At 30.3% G+C, this 19,756-nt stretch overlaps 1 protein-coding gene across 1 annotated transcript in view; it reads right to left on the reverse strand.

Moving 5' to 3' along the window:
* Positions 1-287: 287 nt before the first annotated feature.
* The window catches only part of LOC143062700 (uncharacterized), a 31,000-nt gene continuing 11,531 nt past the window's right edge, over positions 288-19,756 (reverse strand). Inside the window, exons 3-9 of the mRNA XM_076234452.1 lie at positions 9,312-9,356; positions 7,407-8,160; positions 6,627-6,750; positions 5,763-5,892; positions 4,077-4,177; positions 2,227-2,267; positions 288-1,574 (exon numbers count right to left, since the gene is read on the reverse strand). Coding sequence (XP_076090567.1) covers positions 1,424-1,574; positions 2,227-2,267; positions 4,077-4,177; positions 5,763-5,892; positions 6,627-6,750; positions 7,407-8,160; positions 9,312-9,356 — 1,346 coding nt within the window. The 3' untranslated portion in view covers positions 288-1,423. The remainder of the gene's footprint in view (positions 1,575-2,226; positions 2,268-4,076; positions 4,178-5,762; positions 5,893-6,626; positions 6,751-7,406; positions 8,161-9,311; positions 9,357-19,756) is intronic.

Genomic DNA, 19,756 nt, shown 5'->3' on the forward strand with positions numbered 1-19,756 from the left:
CTATCAGTAATGTTTTAATTAATTATCAACAACAAAAAGTTTTAACATTATATAACAATTTTATCGAATTTGTCGAAAAACTAAGGATTTTCTTATCCCTGGCATAGATTACCTTAGCCGTATTTGGCACAACTTTTTGGAATTTTGGATCATCAATGCTCTTCAACTTTGAACTTGTTTGGCTTTATAAATATTTTGATTTGAGCGTCACTGATGAGTCTTATGTAGACGAAACGCGCGTCTGGCGTATTAAATTATAATCCTGGTACCTTTGATAACTATTATCACATGAAACTTTGTTAATAACAATATAAAAGCACAATAGTAAAGATAAGTAAATATTTGGCACAACCAAACAGATGCTCTTTGAATTCCTTTGTAGTTCACATCATTGTAACATGTGTAAAATCTATATCAACATGTAGAAATTTAAAGGCATTATTAATAAAGGGGAATAACTCAGGAAAAGTTTGTGATAAAAATACCCCAGATAAGAGGAGGCATTGATATCAGGTTTAACTATAACAAGTAAATGAGGACATCATATACAAATTTTAATCAAAGAAATCCTAGGGAATTCAAAATACGAAGTTTATAGAGGCGTAATCCCTGTGCTATTTAATTTCTAAAACCCAAATTTAAATCCAATTATCAAACTACTAATACATTTATCAAAGGATTGATATATTATTATTTGCTTTATGTCCAGTGGCACATATTTGGATAATGAAATACATACATTGAAAAGGAGAACCTATTCTGTATTGTTTATTTTTTTTATAGTCGCTTCTGTCATAAGATTTTTTTCAAAGCAAACTAAAGTTTTCAACCATAAAAAAATGTGCAGTTTTCCTCATTTTCAGGGAACATAACTCAGGTGCATCTTAAAGGAGGAACATAAATGTATAACACTAAACAAACAAAAAGTCTACTAAATGGTCCCATACATTTTTTGTGATGAGCTAAATATGCTACAGCACTTAAATTTTTTTTTTTTTTATCAAAGTAAGATAAAGTTTTAAAAACCACTGAATAGAGCAGTACTTATATTCTGGGGTAAGCATACTAAATTTCTTGTATTCTTAAGATAAACGTTGTTCTTCATTATCCCATACATGTAAATAAACAGATGGTTTATTTTTTACCCCTCAATCATTTACTTGTACTGTTTAAACACATTTTATGATTGACACTTGTTGGACATCACATATTTGAATACATTAGAATCAAGCCACTTTTCCCTTATTTTATAGATTTATTAATCTTTAACATTCTGAAAGTATTCGTTTTACTGATTTCAACTTTGAGATGTGAAAATAAAATATAAATAATTCACTTTTTCTCCCCATAGATTATTACATATACAATAATATGCAATTATGGAATATTAATATCCATTTCTAGATTAAATTCAGTATCAGGATCATTGTTCTGGCAGATGCCTTGTCATCTGTTTTAACAATTCATTTGTAGATTTTGCCAGCTGTTGTCCATGATTTTTCTCCTCCATAGTAGCAGCTCTGACGGATACACACTTAAAACATCCATTTTTGATATCATATGTACCAACACATCTGTAAAATAATAAATACACATTAGAAACTTGACAAAGTTCCACTGCAACTACAGTAAACATTGTTATTCTATGCAACTTCACAACCTGTTCCTTGCAGTAATGTACAATGTAAAATACACACTTTAAAGACTTACAGTATGGCAATGTAGTCCTGCTAATGCCTGTCAGATTTGCTCTAAATGCTTTAGTTTCAGAGATATAAACCAAGCACAGCTTGTTACTTCTTTGTTCTATTTTTAGCCATGTTCACTCAGGCCCTGTTGGTTGGAAGGCAGGTTCATCAGACACATTTTTTAAACTAGATACCCTAGCTAATGATAATTATGGCCAAATTTGGTTAAATGGGTCTAAGTAGTTTCAGAGGAGAAGATTTTTGTAAAAGTTAACGGACGATGCCAGATAGCTGACAGATGACAGACGACAGAATTAAGCCAAGTGATGAGAAAAGCTCACATTGACCTTAAGGCAAGGTCAGGTAATAAGAAAATTTGGGTTTAGGATTGGATCAGAACAATTTTTGAGACAAACTATTATTGGACATGTTGCACTTACACAGCAAAAGATATGTCTTATCATCTACCTCAGGAAACACTTACAGCCTAATTAGGGGATTGACCTCATATGTTATACCACCTAAAGAGTATACATACCTATGCCAGTGTCCTCTTATTAACTTTTGTAATTCTCTATCCTGTAAATCATAAAGAAAACTTGTCTTAATACAATCCTATATCAAACATAATTTGTTATAAAACAAACTATAATTCTTATATTATTTTTGATTTGCATATACATGTAGACACATTCAACTCTACCATACTTTGTAATTTTTGCTGCCAGTTTCAAAAGTTAAAATAGGAAATAATTGTTATTACTCTCTATTAAAATATTTAAAAAAAAACAAAACATCATTCAATATAATTATTAGCATCTTTTGGTATGTATAACGCGCACATTTATACCCTAGGTCATGCTTCTTGTAGGAGGGGTGCGTGTTATACATGACTACAAACAATTTCTTAGTCTTTTTTACAGGTCCAAACTCCGACAAGGAAATTTCCAAGTGAAGTGAAGAATATGGAATATTTTTGCTAATACATTTTTTTTGTACCTTGATTGTTTTTATGTTTTACATGTTATAATTGTAATATGTATCGTATTGTTTTTGATTTGTCATGTTTTATTCAAATTAAATACATTTTATATCTTTGTTGTTACCTTTATTGTGTAAATTTGTCCATCTGTTTTGCAATCCGGAAATTTGCCAAGTCTTAATAAAGACACAATAAAGCTTTTGCTGTCGATTAAATTAGCTTCTGTGTTCCTTGTTGTCATAACTTACTGTTTTTGTATGTGTTCATTATAGAGAGTTGAAGAAAAGTGTATTAAAATTGAATAAACCACGCTCGTTTTGACCAGATAAACCACCATTTTTTTCTAATGTATTTATCAGGTGATCACAAGTCATGTGGGTCAGTCATGTGACTTAATATTGTAAAGTGATGATTTACTCTATGAAAATTTTATTAGGAAAAATATGTTTTTACTTGTAACTTTTCAACTTTTAAACAACTGTTTGAAACAATTCAAGAAATTATGATTGAAAACATGATAATCCCATAATTGTAACCTGAACAAATTTACTTAGGAACAAGGTTAACCTGTCACTGATTTGTTTTGACATCGATTAGATCCGTTGATTGAGGCAGAGACATATATTGTATTATATGTCTCTGATTGAGGTGTGATAATCCGGATTAACAGCTAGAATCATCAAACAAAAAAATAAAAACAAAGAGAGTTTAACAATTTATTACAGCACTAATGACATTAATTATAATTATTAGACTGATTCGTAATTATTTTATTGTTTGAATCAGAACAATAATTTGGACATTTAATCTTGTCCTTGATACTCAAACAATTTATTAAATTTGGGTTTAAAATATTTATCTTAATCTAATGAAATTCTTATTCATTTGTCAGAATACTTTCAATTTCATATTAATTACGTATTCCGTACGGAATTCTCCGACATTGGTGTCCATTTACAAAACTTCCTGTTTACCGATAAACTTCCTGTTTGCCGATTTTGGAGCTGTAACTTTTCCGAAAATGTCTAGGAGTATTATATGACCAATAAACTTTTTTTCTCTCGTTTCTTGGACCACAAAGGGGGTGCACACTATACACAAATGCGCAATATACACACCAAAAGACGGTAATGAATAAAAAACAAATTTGTTCAGAAAAATGATCTGACAAGTAAATGTATGTACAAGTATCATCTTTCAGCAAACAATTACGTACTTTGTTTTGAATTATTCAAATGTTTTATGATATATATTTATTAAAATAAATTATTCTTACAACTTAAGATAACCATAATACAATTGTTAAGCATTGTTATTGGCACCTACATGTTGTTTTAATTGCAGAGTAAAGAGTACCTTTGCTGGGCATACCAACAGAAAAGTCTATTGAGCATAACAATACTTACGATCTCATAGAAGACACACTTCAAATGATGTTGCTCATCTCTCAGTATAAATTCTCTGTGGGTGCCTGTAGCATCTCTGATAACAGCTGAATCTATAATACCTAATGGAGGAAATAATATAATGATTAATATGTCTGCAATCTGTATGTACTTATAGAGCTAATGTAACAAATTGGCTTTACACAAAGATTAAAATCTTAATTATGGATGCCGGTACGAAATTATAAGGCGTATTACACCTGGAAATAAGGCATAAACCAGGCGTAAGTGTTAGTTACGAGTCTGATCCAGGCAAAAGGAAACAGGAAACATAAATTTGTAGTCCTTACGGGTGTAGAAAAAAGCAATTAACCTGGCGTTAATTGAAATAAGCAAGGCGTAAGTTTTCTTACGGGCGTAAATTGAAATAAGCAAGTCGTAAATTTTCTTACGGGCTTAAAACTGTTGGTATGGCGTAAACAGAAATACCCATAATGCTTTGTTTAAAGGATCATGGGATTTTTTTTCAAAATTTGGCTCTTTGGTTTTAGTTTGCAAGAGTTGGACACATGGCAGCTTCATATATTCAGGGATAATTAGCTTGTTTTGTGTTTTTTGGAAGAATCTGAAATTAAAAATACTGAATCAAATAAATTAATGAAAATTGTGAAATAAAAGGAAAGTAGTAATACTTGGTAAATAATAATAATGTGAGTATAACTAAGTTATTAAGTATTATGTTCTATCAGAGATTTTGAAATCCCAAAACCTGTATCCTTCGATAATAACATTAAAATCTTTGAAGTTAAATTGCAATACATGTATTATCATTTATATTTTAGTTCAAAAGACAATAATTTTCAAAAACAACTTAGTTAAAATACTACTTTTATTTCAAGAAAAAATAATTGTCATAATTCTTATTTAAACTTAATCTTATTTGAGCCAGTGTCTGCCTAAAATGTATTTATTTCTATATTAGCTTCTTCAATGGTTAATATTTCAAGTTTGTTGTCAAACAATAAGAAATAAAAGCAACAGTACAGAAGTTTGTATCAAATACACAAAAGTACACAGCTAGGTTAATACACTGAACTAAAATAAGTGTAGTATTATGTAAGGATATTACGCCTGGTTTATTTATTGACCAGGCGTACTCTTTTGCATATTACGCCTATTTTTTTGTGAACCAGGCTTACTCATTTAAATATTACGCCTAATTTTACGCCTGGTTTACGCCTCAGTTACGCTTGGTTTACGCCTGGTTGACGCCTGGACATGCATTTTGTAAACACTGCAACGCCGCCAGGATAAAGTATGGTTTTTACGCCTGGTTTCCATGTCATATACGGGTGTCACAGTTCTTACAGGAGGTATTGTTTGCTACTCCGGTCTTTAATCTTTTTGTCAGATATTAGTTTAAAATATTTTACTGTTCAAAAATGACAAATTGATTAGACACAATTAGTTAATTTTTCAACTTAGTAACGTCTTCTCCAAAATATATGTCTGTCAGATATTGCAAATCTATAAAAAAATTTGCTGGCTTAAACCCTACTTTTCTTTTTATAATTTTATATCATATATTCTCATTACTGTAATAGGTTACCATCTTCTTGCCCATATAAGCATATAAATTAAGGACCTCATGGAGTCTTTGTGTGACCATATTGCCAATACAGAACCTGTTATAACATTAATATTTACCAAATACTTCAAATATCATATTGATGTTATCTCTATACTTGGCCCAGTGAGGCACGCTCGAGAGATGAAGAGTCATCACATGTAAACTTGGGTCTATCTTCCTCTCGCTAGGCTTTTTGTTCTGCTGTTTCTGAAATAAAAATAAACATTTCAGTTTTTAAAAAATATAGCCGTTTTTTCAACTCAGCAAAAATTTTATTAAGTGACAAAAGTTGAATCTAAATGTGAATTGGGCTGTTTCTTTTAGATTCTTTTTAGTTTGAGTGTTCCCAATGAAAGTACATCAAGAAAATAAAGTGTTTTCAATTTTTCAACTCAGCAAAAATCTTATTAGGTAAAGTTGAATCTAAATGAACTTGGCTGTTTCCTTTATATATTTTTTTAGTTTTAGTGTTCCCAATGGAATTTCATCAAGAAAATGAAGCATTTTCAATCTGTCTGAAATTTTTCAATAATCTTGAAAAACAGATCATGTCCAAGGCTCCTATAGCAAGGATCTGACTCTACATCATGTAGAGAAAAGAGTTTCTTTAATTGATGCGTTTCACTACAAGACTTTAAAAAATTTAAATTTGTATGTAAAATGGTGATACATGTACAACTCATATCTGGTTTCTATGAAGTTAAACTTACTTTAGTATATTTTTTGGAAAGCTGTGAAAGTCCAAAAATTTGATTAAATAGATAATGATTTTCAATTTGTGATCTGACCCCAAAATAAAAAAAAAATAAAACATTGAAATTCTATAAAATTGTACATTATCAATCATATTAGTGTTGAAGTACGTATTATTACTTTCTTATCAAGCAAGAGCTATTTAATTTGGATATTTTTTAATATGGAATAAATTAAAAATACTACACCTCTTTCTGAAAGCTATCTCTGGTTTGGGATCCATTACTAAAAACCTTTCCAGGATAAACAACACCCCTAGCTGGACTCTTGTCAATAGGAATACCGCCAGTAAAAGGGCTACCCCTTGTACCACTTGAATAAAAAAAACAAAAAATAACAAATAAAAAACCCATCTATTTTTAATTTAATAATAAATCTGCGATAAAAAAGGGGTGGTTATAGTGCCAAATAAACCCCAAAAAATTCACATATTTTATGACCATTAATTCTCCAATTGAAAATGCTTAAGATAATGATTATGAATTTACTACAAGAACAAAATGAGTCTTTAATAGGCTATGTGTTTTTCTATGTTGTGATGTTATACTATTTTTCTGAAACAGGGAGAAGGTTCGGTACCATTAAAATGTTTAATCCCACTGCAAATGTTTGCACCTGTCCTAAGTCAGGAATCCAATGTACAGTAGTTGTCATATGTTTATGTAATTTATACGTGTTTCTCGTTTCTTGTTTTTTATAAAGATTAGACCGTTGGTTTTCCCGTTTGAATGGTTTTACACTAGTAATTTTGGGGGTTCTTTATAGCTTGTTGTTCGGTGTGAGCCAAGGCTCCGTGTTGAAGGCCGTACATTGACCTATAATGGTTTTCTTTTATAAATTGTTATTTGGATGGAGAGTTGTCTCATTGGCACTCACACCACATCTTCCTATATCTATGATAATTGAAGAAAGATAACTACAGGAAACAGAAGAAAGGTAAGTTAAACAACAAATATAGCAGTGCTTACCTTTCTTGTTGAAACATACTTGGCATGGCAACTTTGTTGAAAGGTTTATTTTGTTGATTACTTTTAGAGCTCTGTTGATAACCTTGTTGCTGGGCTGATCCATGGGTCTGCTGAGTGTTTTGGGCTGATCCATAGCTCTGCTGAGTATTTTGGGCTGATCCATAGCTCTGCTGAGTGTTTTGGGCTGATCCATAGCTGTGTTGAGTGTTTTGGGCTGATCCATAGCTCTGCTGAGTGTTTTGTTTATAACTTCTATAATTCTGTTGATTATTTTGAAGACCTTGATATGTTTTAACCATTGGAGTTTGTGTAGGTTGCTGCTGATTTCTTTTGTTTCCTTGTTCCTGACCATACTGAAGTCCGAAATTAGTACTACAGACTCTTTGATTTGCAGATGTGATGGTAGCACTTGGAAATCTTCTTGGTTGGTTGACTTTACTCTGATCAACATAACTTGTCTTACTTTGACTTGCATATCCTCCTTTTAGGTAAAGAACACTCTGTTGCTGTGGAACGGAGTTATTTCCCTTAGTTTGCTGTTTCATTGGTCTGGAAGAATCTCCCATTTGATTTATATTAGAAAAAGAATTTCTATTTGTGGTGAATGATGCTCCAGTATTTGACTGATTGATTGGCTTTTGACCATTTTCCTGCTGGTTACCATAGTTTCTTTGCTGAAAGGGATGTGTTGGTTGATCTCCCCTTTCACTGATTTGACCATTCTGTAAAGCTGAGTACCTCTGGAAACCTTGACCTGCAATAAATTCCAACATGAAAATCAAATCAAGTATAAACAAAAAATAATCAGTTGCAATATGATCTCATGATAAGCATGCGTTTCTTAATTTCAGATTTTTACAGTCTAATTACTCCAGAACACCGGCCGGCCTTCTGTGGATTCATTACTATTTGCAGGATTAGTATTTGTAGATGCCATGGGTACATGTTAACCACAAAGGAGTAGGTTCAGTAAGACCCCTTTTTGGCCCCAAAATATAGCAGTTTTACAAAATTGTTAAAATGTAAACTTTTAGTTATTTAATGGACAGTAGAATGCTTCTGCTTCATAAATATGGGCTGTTTTTGACAATACAATGCACATATATTGGGTACTAGCACCAATAAGTCATGCTAAATTACTGAAATCTTCATAATTCTGGTATTTTAGTTAAAGATTAGACGGTTTCCGTGTAAAACGAAAGTGGCCGCAGTTGCGTTCATCCTAAATATTGGAATGTAAGTTGTATTTGATGATAATACATTAACATATATATAAAGGTTGAGGATGAACACGGATGCGGCCACTTTTATTTTTGACAAAAACCATCTGAAAAGTGACATTTTTCGGCATGTTTGGTAGATTTTTCATATTTAAGCCTGAATCAGATGTTTTTAATGACTAAATTAGTTAAAATCTTTCACATAAATTAATTGAATCAAATGAAATAGACACTTAAGTGTTTATAAAGTGGTCAAAATCTTTTGTCAGATGAATCTAAAATTTGAGGCCAAAATCTGTCCTTACCGGACCTACTCCTTTAAATATTTAATAAGTTACACACTTTCTAAAAGATGATATGCAGAATTTGGCAAAACCATGATATTGAAAATGGATAACCAACTGCAGACACAATTTTAAAATTACACTTACATTTTCTCTTTAAAAAAAGTATTTGACAATTCTTATAGTTGAGATATCAAAGTGCCTTCCATGGATTCCAATTTGTATGTTTTAATTATGGAGAGGTGAAACTAGTATTATTTCAATTTATTTTATCAATTGACATCTGTATTTGTATATCTTTTTCTTTCATCTGTCTGTGTTGTAAGGTTCTTATATCAACATCTACCCCCCACACACACACACATATATATATATAAGTAACATTAACATAAGGTACAAACTGTTATTTCTTGACTTGTTTTCAAATCCACCAACTGGCATCAAACCTACAAAAATATGGACAGATATAAAAATTTCTTCATTACACATTTAACCATCAATTTTATTACTATTTGTCTCACTTGCAGTGTTGGAAACAATAAAATTGCTCAACATAATCACACTATTTCAGTGTTAATATGATGAAATATCTTAAAATTGTAAAATGATGAAATACATGTATCTCAAAATTATAAAATGGTAATTTTTGAAATCTCAAGAAGAGATTTTATATGAATTTATAGGGTTAAATATACTTACCATGAAATTACATTTATATTATATAGAATATGTTTGCTTTCACAACATGTTCTCATCGCAATTAACTAGGTGATTAAAAATTACATCCATGAGATGTACTCACCTACGTCATAGTTCACCTGTGTAACATACACTAGCTTTAGTTTTAATTTGTCGTTTAATTGAATAATTTCAATTAAGTGAACAAAAAAACTGAATTTATTCCAGGGGTGGTGGTGGATTGTGGTAAGTATATTTAACCCTATAAATTCATATAAAATCTCTTCTTGAGATTTCAAAAATTACCATTTTATATGAATTTGGTTAAATATACTTACCATGAAATTACATTTATATTATATAGAATATTTACTGATTAACAAGCAGTATTTCATTTGGTGGAGGATAAATTCTCTCACACACATACAATTTCAACATATAAAAAATTATGTGAAATTTTTTAAAAAGTAACTCCATTAAATTTTGTAAATACGGATATTAGTAAAAACCAAAATTACTGAATTTATTATACAATGAAGCTATGCTGCATAACTATATGTATCAATGGCAAACTTTGCAGATTGTATAAATACAAGTATGCAAAATTAATAGACTTGATGTAGAGTTGTCTCAATGGCACTCACATGTATATATATACCCCATATTTCTATATCTGATGAATAAATAATCTGCAGGTCAGTATAGAAATAATTATATTAAAGCTCCTTCATTATGAGCTAAATGTGTTGTAATATTTATGCAACAGTAAATAAGCATTTATTTCTGAATAGGTTGTTCTTGTTGCTTGTACAAATCGACAAGAACTAATCCAACCTTAATTTCATTACTTTCCACTTTGAAAATTAAGTTTATTTGGAAACATTATTACCTTTCTTTAACTTTCCATTGTTTTCTCTATATTAATATAATAACAGATAATATATGATTGCTGTCGTCTTTTGATAACCTGATCAATATCACATCTTTCGAAATAAATTCTTTTCTACTTAATTAAAGAATTATAAACCATTAAAATATACTTTGTAAATAGGTGTCCTTAATACAATCAAAGTTTATTAAAGACTCAAACCAAAGTTGTTTCATGATTATGTTAAATCTGGATTAATCTTTAAACTTTTTTAAAGTTATAGTCCCTGAGAATTTGCTTCTCTGCTAGATATACTACTTTTAATATTTCATAGATTTAGAATAAAATATTTTCATCAAGAGAAGTCCTGTACTATTGTATAATGACAATTCTCTAAACTGACTAAATTTAAAAAATCTGATAAAATTTCTATGAGTGGTAGAACCTTTGAATACAATGTCTACCATTTCAACCATGAACAATATTTTTGTTTTGTAATGGACTACTCAAGTGTAAAAATACAGAAATGGACAAATCAGTGGAAAAGTTTCAGTATACATGTTTCCATTGATATACTGCTTCCACAGAACATTTGGATGTTGAGCTGAATTAAAGCCATGATTGTTGTCCTTATAAGTCCAAAAAGAATGCTAACAGATGATTTTCTCCAGCTATGAAAAATCTGTCTAAAATAAAATGTTTTGATATTTATAATTAACATTCACAACGGTTAACTTTCTAGAATATCTTGCCATGTACAGTTCCAAATTTAAAGAAACAAAAATTTGACATAATGAACAACTCTTGTATGTTGCTCTTGACAATTGTTTATATTAATTTCAGAAATTATTTCGCTATCAGAAATACTAAAATGCAACTTGTCAAATATAGTTCTATAGTTGTATTTAAAGAAAAACACTTGTTTGGCAATATGGAAAACACTTGTACCAACTTGCAGTATCCTTAAGTGTTCTTAGTTATTTCAGAAATGGTTTCACTATCAAAAATGCTCATTTTATTTCTGTCTTGGTTCACCTCATCTGAATCCTATACATTCTGATATGATTCAATACATGTATATATCAACCAAACAGCTTTTGGTAGTATTTTGTGACTTCAACCCAGTCATTTGGTTAACTTAGTCACTCAGAAGAATTTTGCATTTGTCCCCAGATTTGGCAAAAACAAAATTAATGTGATTTAAATAATCACATCTTTCAAAACAATATTGAATCAAAATTCAAAGTAATTGTTTAAAATAAACACATTTCAATTTTGTGTAGCATATTCTTGCATAAGATACTAACTGTATGCTATATATTTATATTATTCTGGCTGGTAATATGGAAATTGAAAAGTGAATAATTACCATCAATTCCGAGGTTAAAATCACATGCATTCGGAAAACCTTCCTGCATATAGATAATATACAACTTGACTTTGACCAGACTAGATTTTTGTAACTTTATGCTTATAATGAGCAAAAATAAACATAAACAGTGACATTTTAATATTTAGGTATAATATTAAGAAAATGTCTCGCATTTGATTTGATATAATCATGGAATTATCATACTATATTTTACTTCCATGTACTATTCTTAGACTATTGAAAGCTATTTGCTAACTATTAATCAGTCTTTTAAATAAATTGCTTTTCCTACATTTTGCTGTAAGATTAACTGCTTCTACACTGGTGCTAAAATTTGAGAACCAATTGAAATGTATATATATTATATGTTTATATTGGTACATCATGTGTTACTCCAAAAAAAACCTCTTCTTTTTTTTTTTTTTCTGCATCTTGTAAAGACTGACTAAATAAAAGGTTTATATAAAGAGCTGTATAATAGATAGTTTCAAATCTTGAGAACTACTTCAATTTCCTAGACCATGTCTAGCATTTTAAATAAATCCTGCATCCACAATGCTTTAAATCTTATTTATTTATTTACCAATATTTTACTAATTTTTTTACAAGATCTAAATTAATGATAATCTTGTTTCTATAAATCAGCATATTTGAGTCCTCTATACTTCAGAATTCTGAATCAATATTTAACTCTAGGAAAAACAATGTGTAGCCATTGCATAAACTGTTGGGTTCTACCAATCTCACAATAAGAATAAAACGGACCCAATGAATGAATCCTTATAGCAGAAACTTGCCCATCTGTTGGCATTGCTTAGAAAACTTAAGATGTAAATTAAGGCATAATTTTCTATCTTTAAAAGAGCATCCAAACTCCTTTTGCTTTCATGATTGGAAGATATATGTATAATTTGACAGTGATTCCCATATAGTGAGGGTAAGATAGTCTCTTAAGTCTTACGTTATCACCTCTTTTTTTTTTTTTTTTTTTTTTTTTTTTTTTTTTTTTTTTTTTTTTTTTTTTTTTTTTTTTTTTTTTTTTTTTTTTTTTTTTTGTACTCAAAACAAAACAGAATTAGTACATATTATATTTAATAAATGCATTGGCAATGTACACTCTGAATTATGTAATCAATATATAAGCCATTACCTTGAATGAGTCTTTGTGAAATGCATCATGGCATCCCCTAAATTCTTTATTCAATAGACAATCTAATGTTTACATAAAAACATATAAAAGCCTTTGTTTCCTTACTGCCGACAAAAACAAACAATTGGTTATAGCAGTTCATACTTATAATATTCATGTTCTTCTTGTCATAAGTAAACTGACCATGAAATTTAATATAAGTAAAAAGAGTTGTCACAAGCTATCAACTGTATTTAGAACAGTGCTCCATTCTTACTGTCTCCATGTCTGTTAGAGCATTGGAGAATTATTTATCAGTAAAAAAATAATTAAATATTTACAGCAATTTGCTGTTCTGGAAAAATATTTCAGGCTTCTAAGAATTACTGTCCTGATTTAAACTGGACATATTTAAAAGAAGTATGTATTGGTATGCTTAAACTACAATCACATTTGTATTGTACTAGATAACAATTTATCATTTTCAGTGTCTTTAATATCTGTCTTGACTATTTCCAGACACTTGCTCAATATATTATCAATATGAGCAAATATGTTATTGACTAAACTGTTGGTTCATCACAAAAAACAATGTGCAACCAAATATTAGCTATGCTTGTGGTGTTTTAAAATATAATAAAAATAGACATAATGTTCCCTGGGTGGAAGGATGTCTAGAAAAGTCAGATAGACCTGGACTTAAATTCACTAGTCTGATTCTAATTTATTGTATTTGCAACAATCATCCACGTGCAATTCTATGCTCCATAAATATCAATGTGCAATAAATAAATAGTTATGATCTAATTTTATGTAAGATATCAAATCTGTATTTTATTAGAATGAATGCAACTTACAGATTCTAAATCATGCATGTTGTTCTAGTTCCTATGTTTCCTGTATGAAACATGTCAACATTAATCAAATAGACTTGGGCAAAATCCCTATTCTATTTTAAGTCTATAGTGATCCATTGAGCACGTTTTATTTTCAATAAATATGGTTTATGTTCCCTGAATGAAAGGTTAACCAAATAAACATCATCAGTTGTGGGCAAAATCCCTATTCTGATTGTGATGTATTTATCAACTGTTAAAACAGTATCACTGTTGGTCTACGCTCCCTGTATGGAACGTTTTCCAAATAAAACAATCAGAAATGGGCAGATTCCCTTTTCTGATTGAAATTTATTGAACCAATTGAGGTTCTAGTCACAATAGTGGTATACGCTCCCATACGGACGTTATCCACATTAAAATAATCAGATCTGGTCAAAATACCTATTCTGATTTAATAGTTATGTGTTTACACAGTCTCGTGTACCAGGTGTACACGTAACAGACTGCAAATTGTAAACAATCGAACCAATTGGGGTGTGTCTAAACACTGCTAAGGAGTCCTTAGTGCACTAAGGACTGATAACATGCCACTAAGAACTAGATTGAGAGCTGTTACATGCAATTTCTTTTCATATTACGGTAGAAATTGATATTTAATGCATAAATTTCAAATTTTATAGAAAAATAATAATAAATTAAGGAGATATTCAACATTATTTAGACACGTGCCTGTTTTTCTTTGATATGCCGAAAATCCATGAACCGTTTGACACGTGTCAAATTACATATTAATTGATTACACGGGAATCCTTTTGGTAAAGTTGGATACTAATAAATGAATTGTTGTTGAAATTTTATTAACAAAATAATCTGAATGAAGAAGTATTTTCTCAAGTGTATATTTCTTGTAAATAATAAATTTGTCACCAGAGAAATATATCTAATGTCGGATTTTTATTTGATGTTCATATTAATAAGTGACTGAAATAAATTTTTTTATAGATATTTAATTCACATTTATATATATTTTTTTTAAAGTACGTGTTGAAGTTTGGATAACCGGCAGATGCTTGTTGCGTTTTCATAAAATTCATCTTGTTATTGGGCTGTGATAAGCACGGTAGTACCGAAAAATTAATCTAATATTTCGTAGCGTTCTTTGTCTCTTGAACCAATTTTATTTTTCAGGTGGTCGGACACATTATCTATAATGTGTTTTGTACCCGTATCTCTATTCTGTTTATTTTTTCTTGCAAGCGTGCTTTAATGTGGTGACAGGCGACGACGGACATGCGTTTGAACAATAGACTGGTTTGGAGCTGGAACACTTTAGTTTGTTTCTTATGGTGCACTGTTCAAAATTTATTTTCATATATGAAGACATTTTAAGAAATGTATAACTGGACAAAACGAAACCAATAAGATAATGCATTTTTACTACATGCAACACACTAAGTTCATATATGACCCGTTTGAGTAATATATTTCGGGCCTTCAACAGTGAGTAAAGCGCATAGCACATAGTCATTATTTCATAAATTATTTCGTACGATATGTTAAGCAGACAATTTGTTAAAAACAATACAAATCGGATTTCCTTCTGACATACTTGCCACAGGCATTTGTCTCAGAAAAAAATTCCTATATACCTTTTCTGAGACAAGTGCCTGTGATACTTGTTCTTCTTTAAGAAAAGTAGATTTAAAGAAATTATAGTTGAAAATATTTCTGTCGGCTTTTTCTTTTTTTCGCGTGATATATTTAGGTTTAAATATTCTGATTATATTGCATTACAAAAAATAATTATTTACACATCATGTGGTAAAGGCATATTTTCAAGGCATTCATACGAAGCATTCTCTTTCTCTGTCAGAATTGTATCTTTAGCTCTAAATTTACACATACTGAAAAAAAAATTCGTGAATACTGTACTAAAAAATGTGGAACATTTTTAAAACATTTGTCTCTTTTATATATTTGAAAATGAAACTTAATCTGACTTAAAATCGGGAAATGATTTTTTTAACTTCTTTTACTTTTAGAAGAATAATAAAATGTCGAAATATACAAACAAATAAGTACCGTATGAAGCCTTTGTAAACAAATATCAAGCTGGTTGAAAACTAGTGGTTTGGATAAACCCCAAGAACGACACATAATTTTCTCTCTCTCAATTCCATCGTATTGTTTTAGTGAAACCATTTGTATATATACACGCATCTTTGTCGAAATTAAAATAAAAACAAAACACTTATCAATATATATATTTATTTTGTCTTCATATCTCTTACATAACAAGCTGACCACACTCTAACTTATTCGGTGCATTACGTTTGCGCGCATTACCACTACATTTGCGCGCAAAAATCATTACGTTTGCGCGCAGCTTTTGATTACAATTGCGCGCATTTTTTTGACAGGTAAACCCAGGTAAAATACAGGTAATAATACTTATTTATTTATAATTTGTTCAATTATTTACCCTGCTCACCAACGATGAGGTGGAAGTGGGATTTCGAGCAAGATAATTCCGTTTTATTTTGCACAAACACTAAATCCTAGAAATCTATACAGATAAAATTGTTAAAATGCTTAAACATAGCTAATCTTAAAAAAGGTAAAGGTATAATTGATAAATTCATTACTTCACATGTTGTTACGTGCCGAAACTCCATGTTTGTGCCTTGGTGTAACTTTAAAAAAATAACTTAAATTATCTACTAATTTTAAAAACGATCACTATTCATTGAAACACTTTTTATTCTGAAACATTCGCAATGAAGTTACATGTATGTCTTAAGCTATACTACGGAGTTTATAATGCTCACTTTAAAATTTGTTTTACAATTTTATATGAACAAATTATAATTTGAATTAATAAATATTTTCAAAATTAATAATTGATAGTCATGTTTATTATGAAAATGAAAAATATATATAGTCAATTGTAATTTAATTTAAATTTTTACCTGAATTTACCTGTAAAATGAATGCGCGCAAATGTAATCAAAAGCTGCGCGCAAACGTAAAACATTTTAATCCCCAAATGCGCGCAAACGTAGTGCGCCCAACTTATTAGTCATTTAGTAGGCGCACATCAAAGTCGTGCACCTGTGGCAAATAACTTTGTCGGGAAAGAAGTAAAACAAAAACAAAATTATTTGTTCTGTAATAATTTTTCATAAGAACAACACATTTAATTATAAATATTAAGCATACATTTTTTTAGATACAATTGTTTATTACCTAAAATAAAAAGATTATGATTGTTTAATGAATTGTTTTGTCATTTGGCACGTGTCAAACGGTTCATTGATTTTCGGCATATCAAAGAAAAACGGTCACGTGCCTAAATAATGTTGAATATCTTGTTTATTTATGATTATTTTTCTATAAAATTTGAAATTTATGCATAAAATATCAATCTCTAACATAATATGTAAAAATAATACACACAACAGCACTCCTTCTAGTCCTTAGTGGCATTGTATAGTCCTTAGTGCACTAAGGAGTCCTTAGCAGTGTTTAGACGTACCGAACCAATTGAGGTTCTAGTGACAATAGTGGTATACGCTCCCATACGGACGTTTTCCACATGAAAAAACAATCAGATCTGGTCATAATACCTATTCTGATTTTAATATAGTGATGTGTTTACACAGTCTCGTGTACAGACTGCAAATTGTAAACAATCGACTTTATCCAAACTTTACACTCGACCCGTTTCGTAGCATTGCTCTAATGCAGTGAAAAATCCGGTCAGCTGAGCGTGAATAAAGAAATAAACATCCGTTTAAATATATATCTTTTTAAAAACGTAGCACTCACGTAACATGTCCGATTTTGACAGCTAAATTCTGCCTTTCCTCGGACCCGATTTAATGTTTGAAAATGGCGGCTAAACAAAGGTCATTTTCTATGTCGTCGTATTTCCAGACTCGTAAGCTGTAAGTGTGACGAAAACGTGCATATCAGAAACTTGGCAGAAGCGCTGTATTCTAATTTACATTAAATTAATCGTATATCGATATTCCGAAAACAAATAATGTCTTTTATAAAACATAAGGATTTTCAACAGTAAACTGTTAAAAATCCTTGCCGACGAGAAACATGCGTTCTCTTGAACGCAAAAATTAAAACTAAAGCTAGTGTATGTTACACAGGTGAACTATGACGTAGGTGAGTACATCTCATGGATGTAATTTTTAATCACCTAGTTAATTGCGATGAGAACATGTTGTGAAAGCAAACATATTCTATATAATATAAATGTAATTTCATGGTAAGTATATTTAACCAAATTCATATAAAATTGTAAAATGATGAAATACATGTATTTCAAAATTGTGAAATGATGAAACATCTCAAAATTGACAGTATGCTGAACTATGTTCCTTTTTATGGTAAATTAAGCCTGACAAGACTGATAAATATTTATGATTGTCATACCTCAAGGACCCTACATCAGTTTGAGTAAGAGAGTAAAACATTTATTTAAGGTTAAATTTTAAAGCTAAAAATGTTCAACTAATTTTACTGTTTACAGATCTTGAATTTGTATTGAAAGATTTATGAATATATAATCTTCAAACCTGTCATTTTTGCGCTATGACAAGGAACTTTAACCCTTTCATGCCGAATGTATCCTTTTGGCACACCCGCGCGCATGCCGAATGTATCCTTTTGGCACCCCCGTGTAGATGCCGAATGTATCCTTAAGGATACATAGATTTCTATTTTGGCACTGGCTACGGTTACATGGAAATGTAACAATAATAAAAATATTATTGTTACATTGTAGACTAAATGCCGGAATGCATGGTTGGGTAAGGACCTGTTTAATTACGAATGTAACAATAATTATTGAGGCTACGGTTACATTGCGTTATTGTTACATGAAAAAAAGCAATGTACGATGGGACTAGTAGTATGTACTAAATGATAAAAGTTGAGGACATTTATTACATACATTTATAACATACAATTTATTTACTGTAATTTTTTATTTACAATGACAATTTCTACAAATCCAGTAAGTTGTTTTTAAAGTCCGACACATTTTTGATGAACGAAATTACGTCCTCCACATATAATATACGTTCACGTACATACAGAATTTCTTAGTATTTAAGTTACAGTTAGCAAACTTTGCTTTTGATTATTCATTTGCGTCAAGTTATAAAGCTGTATGAAATGTATGTCTTGATATTGTTTCAGTTTCGTTTAAAACGCATCCCAAGTTTTATTTTTTTCACCATAAACTAAATTGGTCCAAAGTATAATGACAGTAATAAGAGTAGGTGTGCAGTTAAATACTTTTAAAAAGTGAAACCATTGAACTATATTTTTCGCCTTTGACAGTCACACTCCTAATCTTGAGTAGTATCTTTAAGAACATCAAAACCATTAATACGTAGTAAAACTATTCAAGTTGTACACCATTTGTTGAATAATAATATTTATTATTTATCAGTATTAAATTACAAGTATTGTTTAGTACATATGAAAGAATGAGGCAATACAACTATAGAAGATTTAAGTTTAATCAATCTAGCGTACATTGCTGTTTTTCATGTAACAATAACGTAATGTAACCGTAGCCTCGGTAATTATTGTTACATTTGAAATTAATCGGTTCCTCACCCAACTTTGCATTCCGGCAATTAGTCTCCAATGTAACAATAATATTTTTTATTATTGTTACATTTCCATGTAACCGTAGCCAGTGCCTTCTATTTTTAGACGGTCACAGTGCAAACAGTAAAAGTAACGTTTAAACATGTTTCTTGGCCCCGTTGCTCCATGGATGTTATGATAAACACCAAATGCATTCGATATTTTAGTATCGGGCGTAAAAACACTGTCAAAATATGTTTTTTCAAAGATTGTTGAGAAAAAAAAAACCTCGTGAAAAACAAAATGGCGGAATCATAAACAATCGTGGTCAGGAGTTTCATTTC

Source organism: Mytilus galloprovincialis, chromosome 2 (assembly GCF_965363235.1).
Source record: "Mytilus galloprovincialis chromosome 2, xbMytGall1.hap1.1, whole genome shotgun sequence".
Classification (NCBI taxonomy): Eukaryota; Metazoa; Mollusca; class Bivalvia; order Mytilida; family Mytilidae; genus Mytilus; species Mytilus galloprovincialis.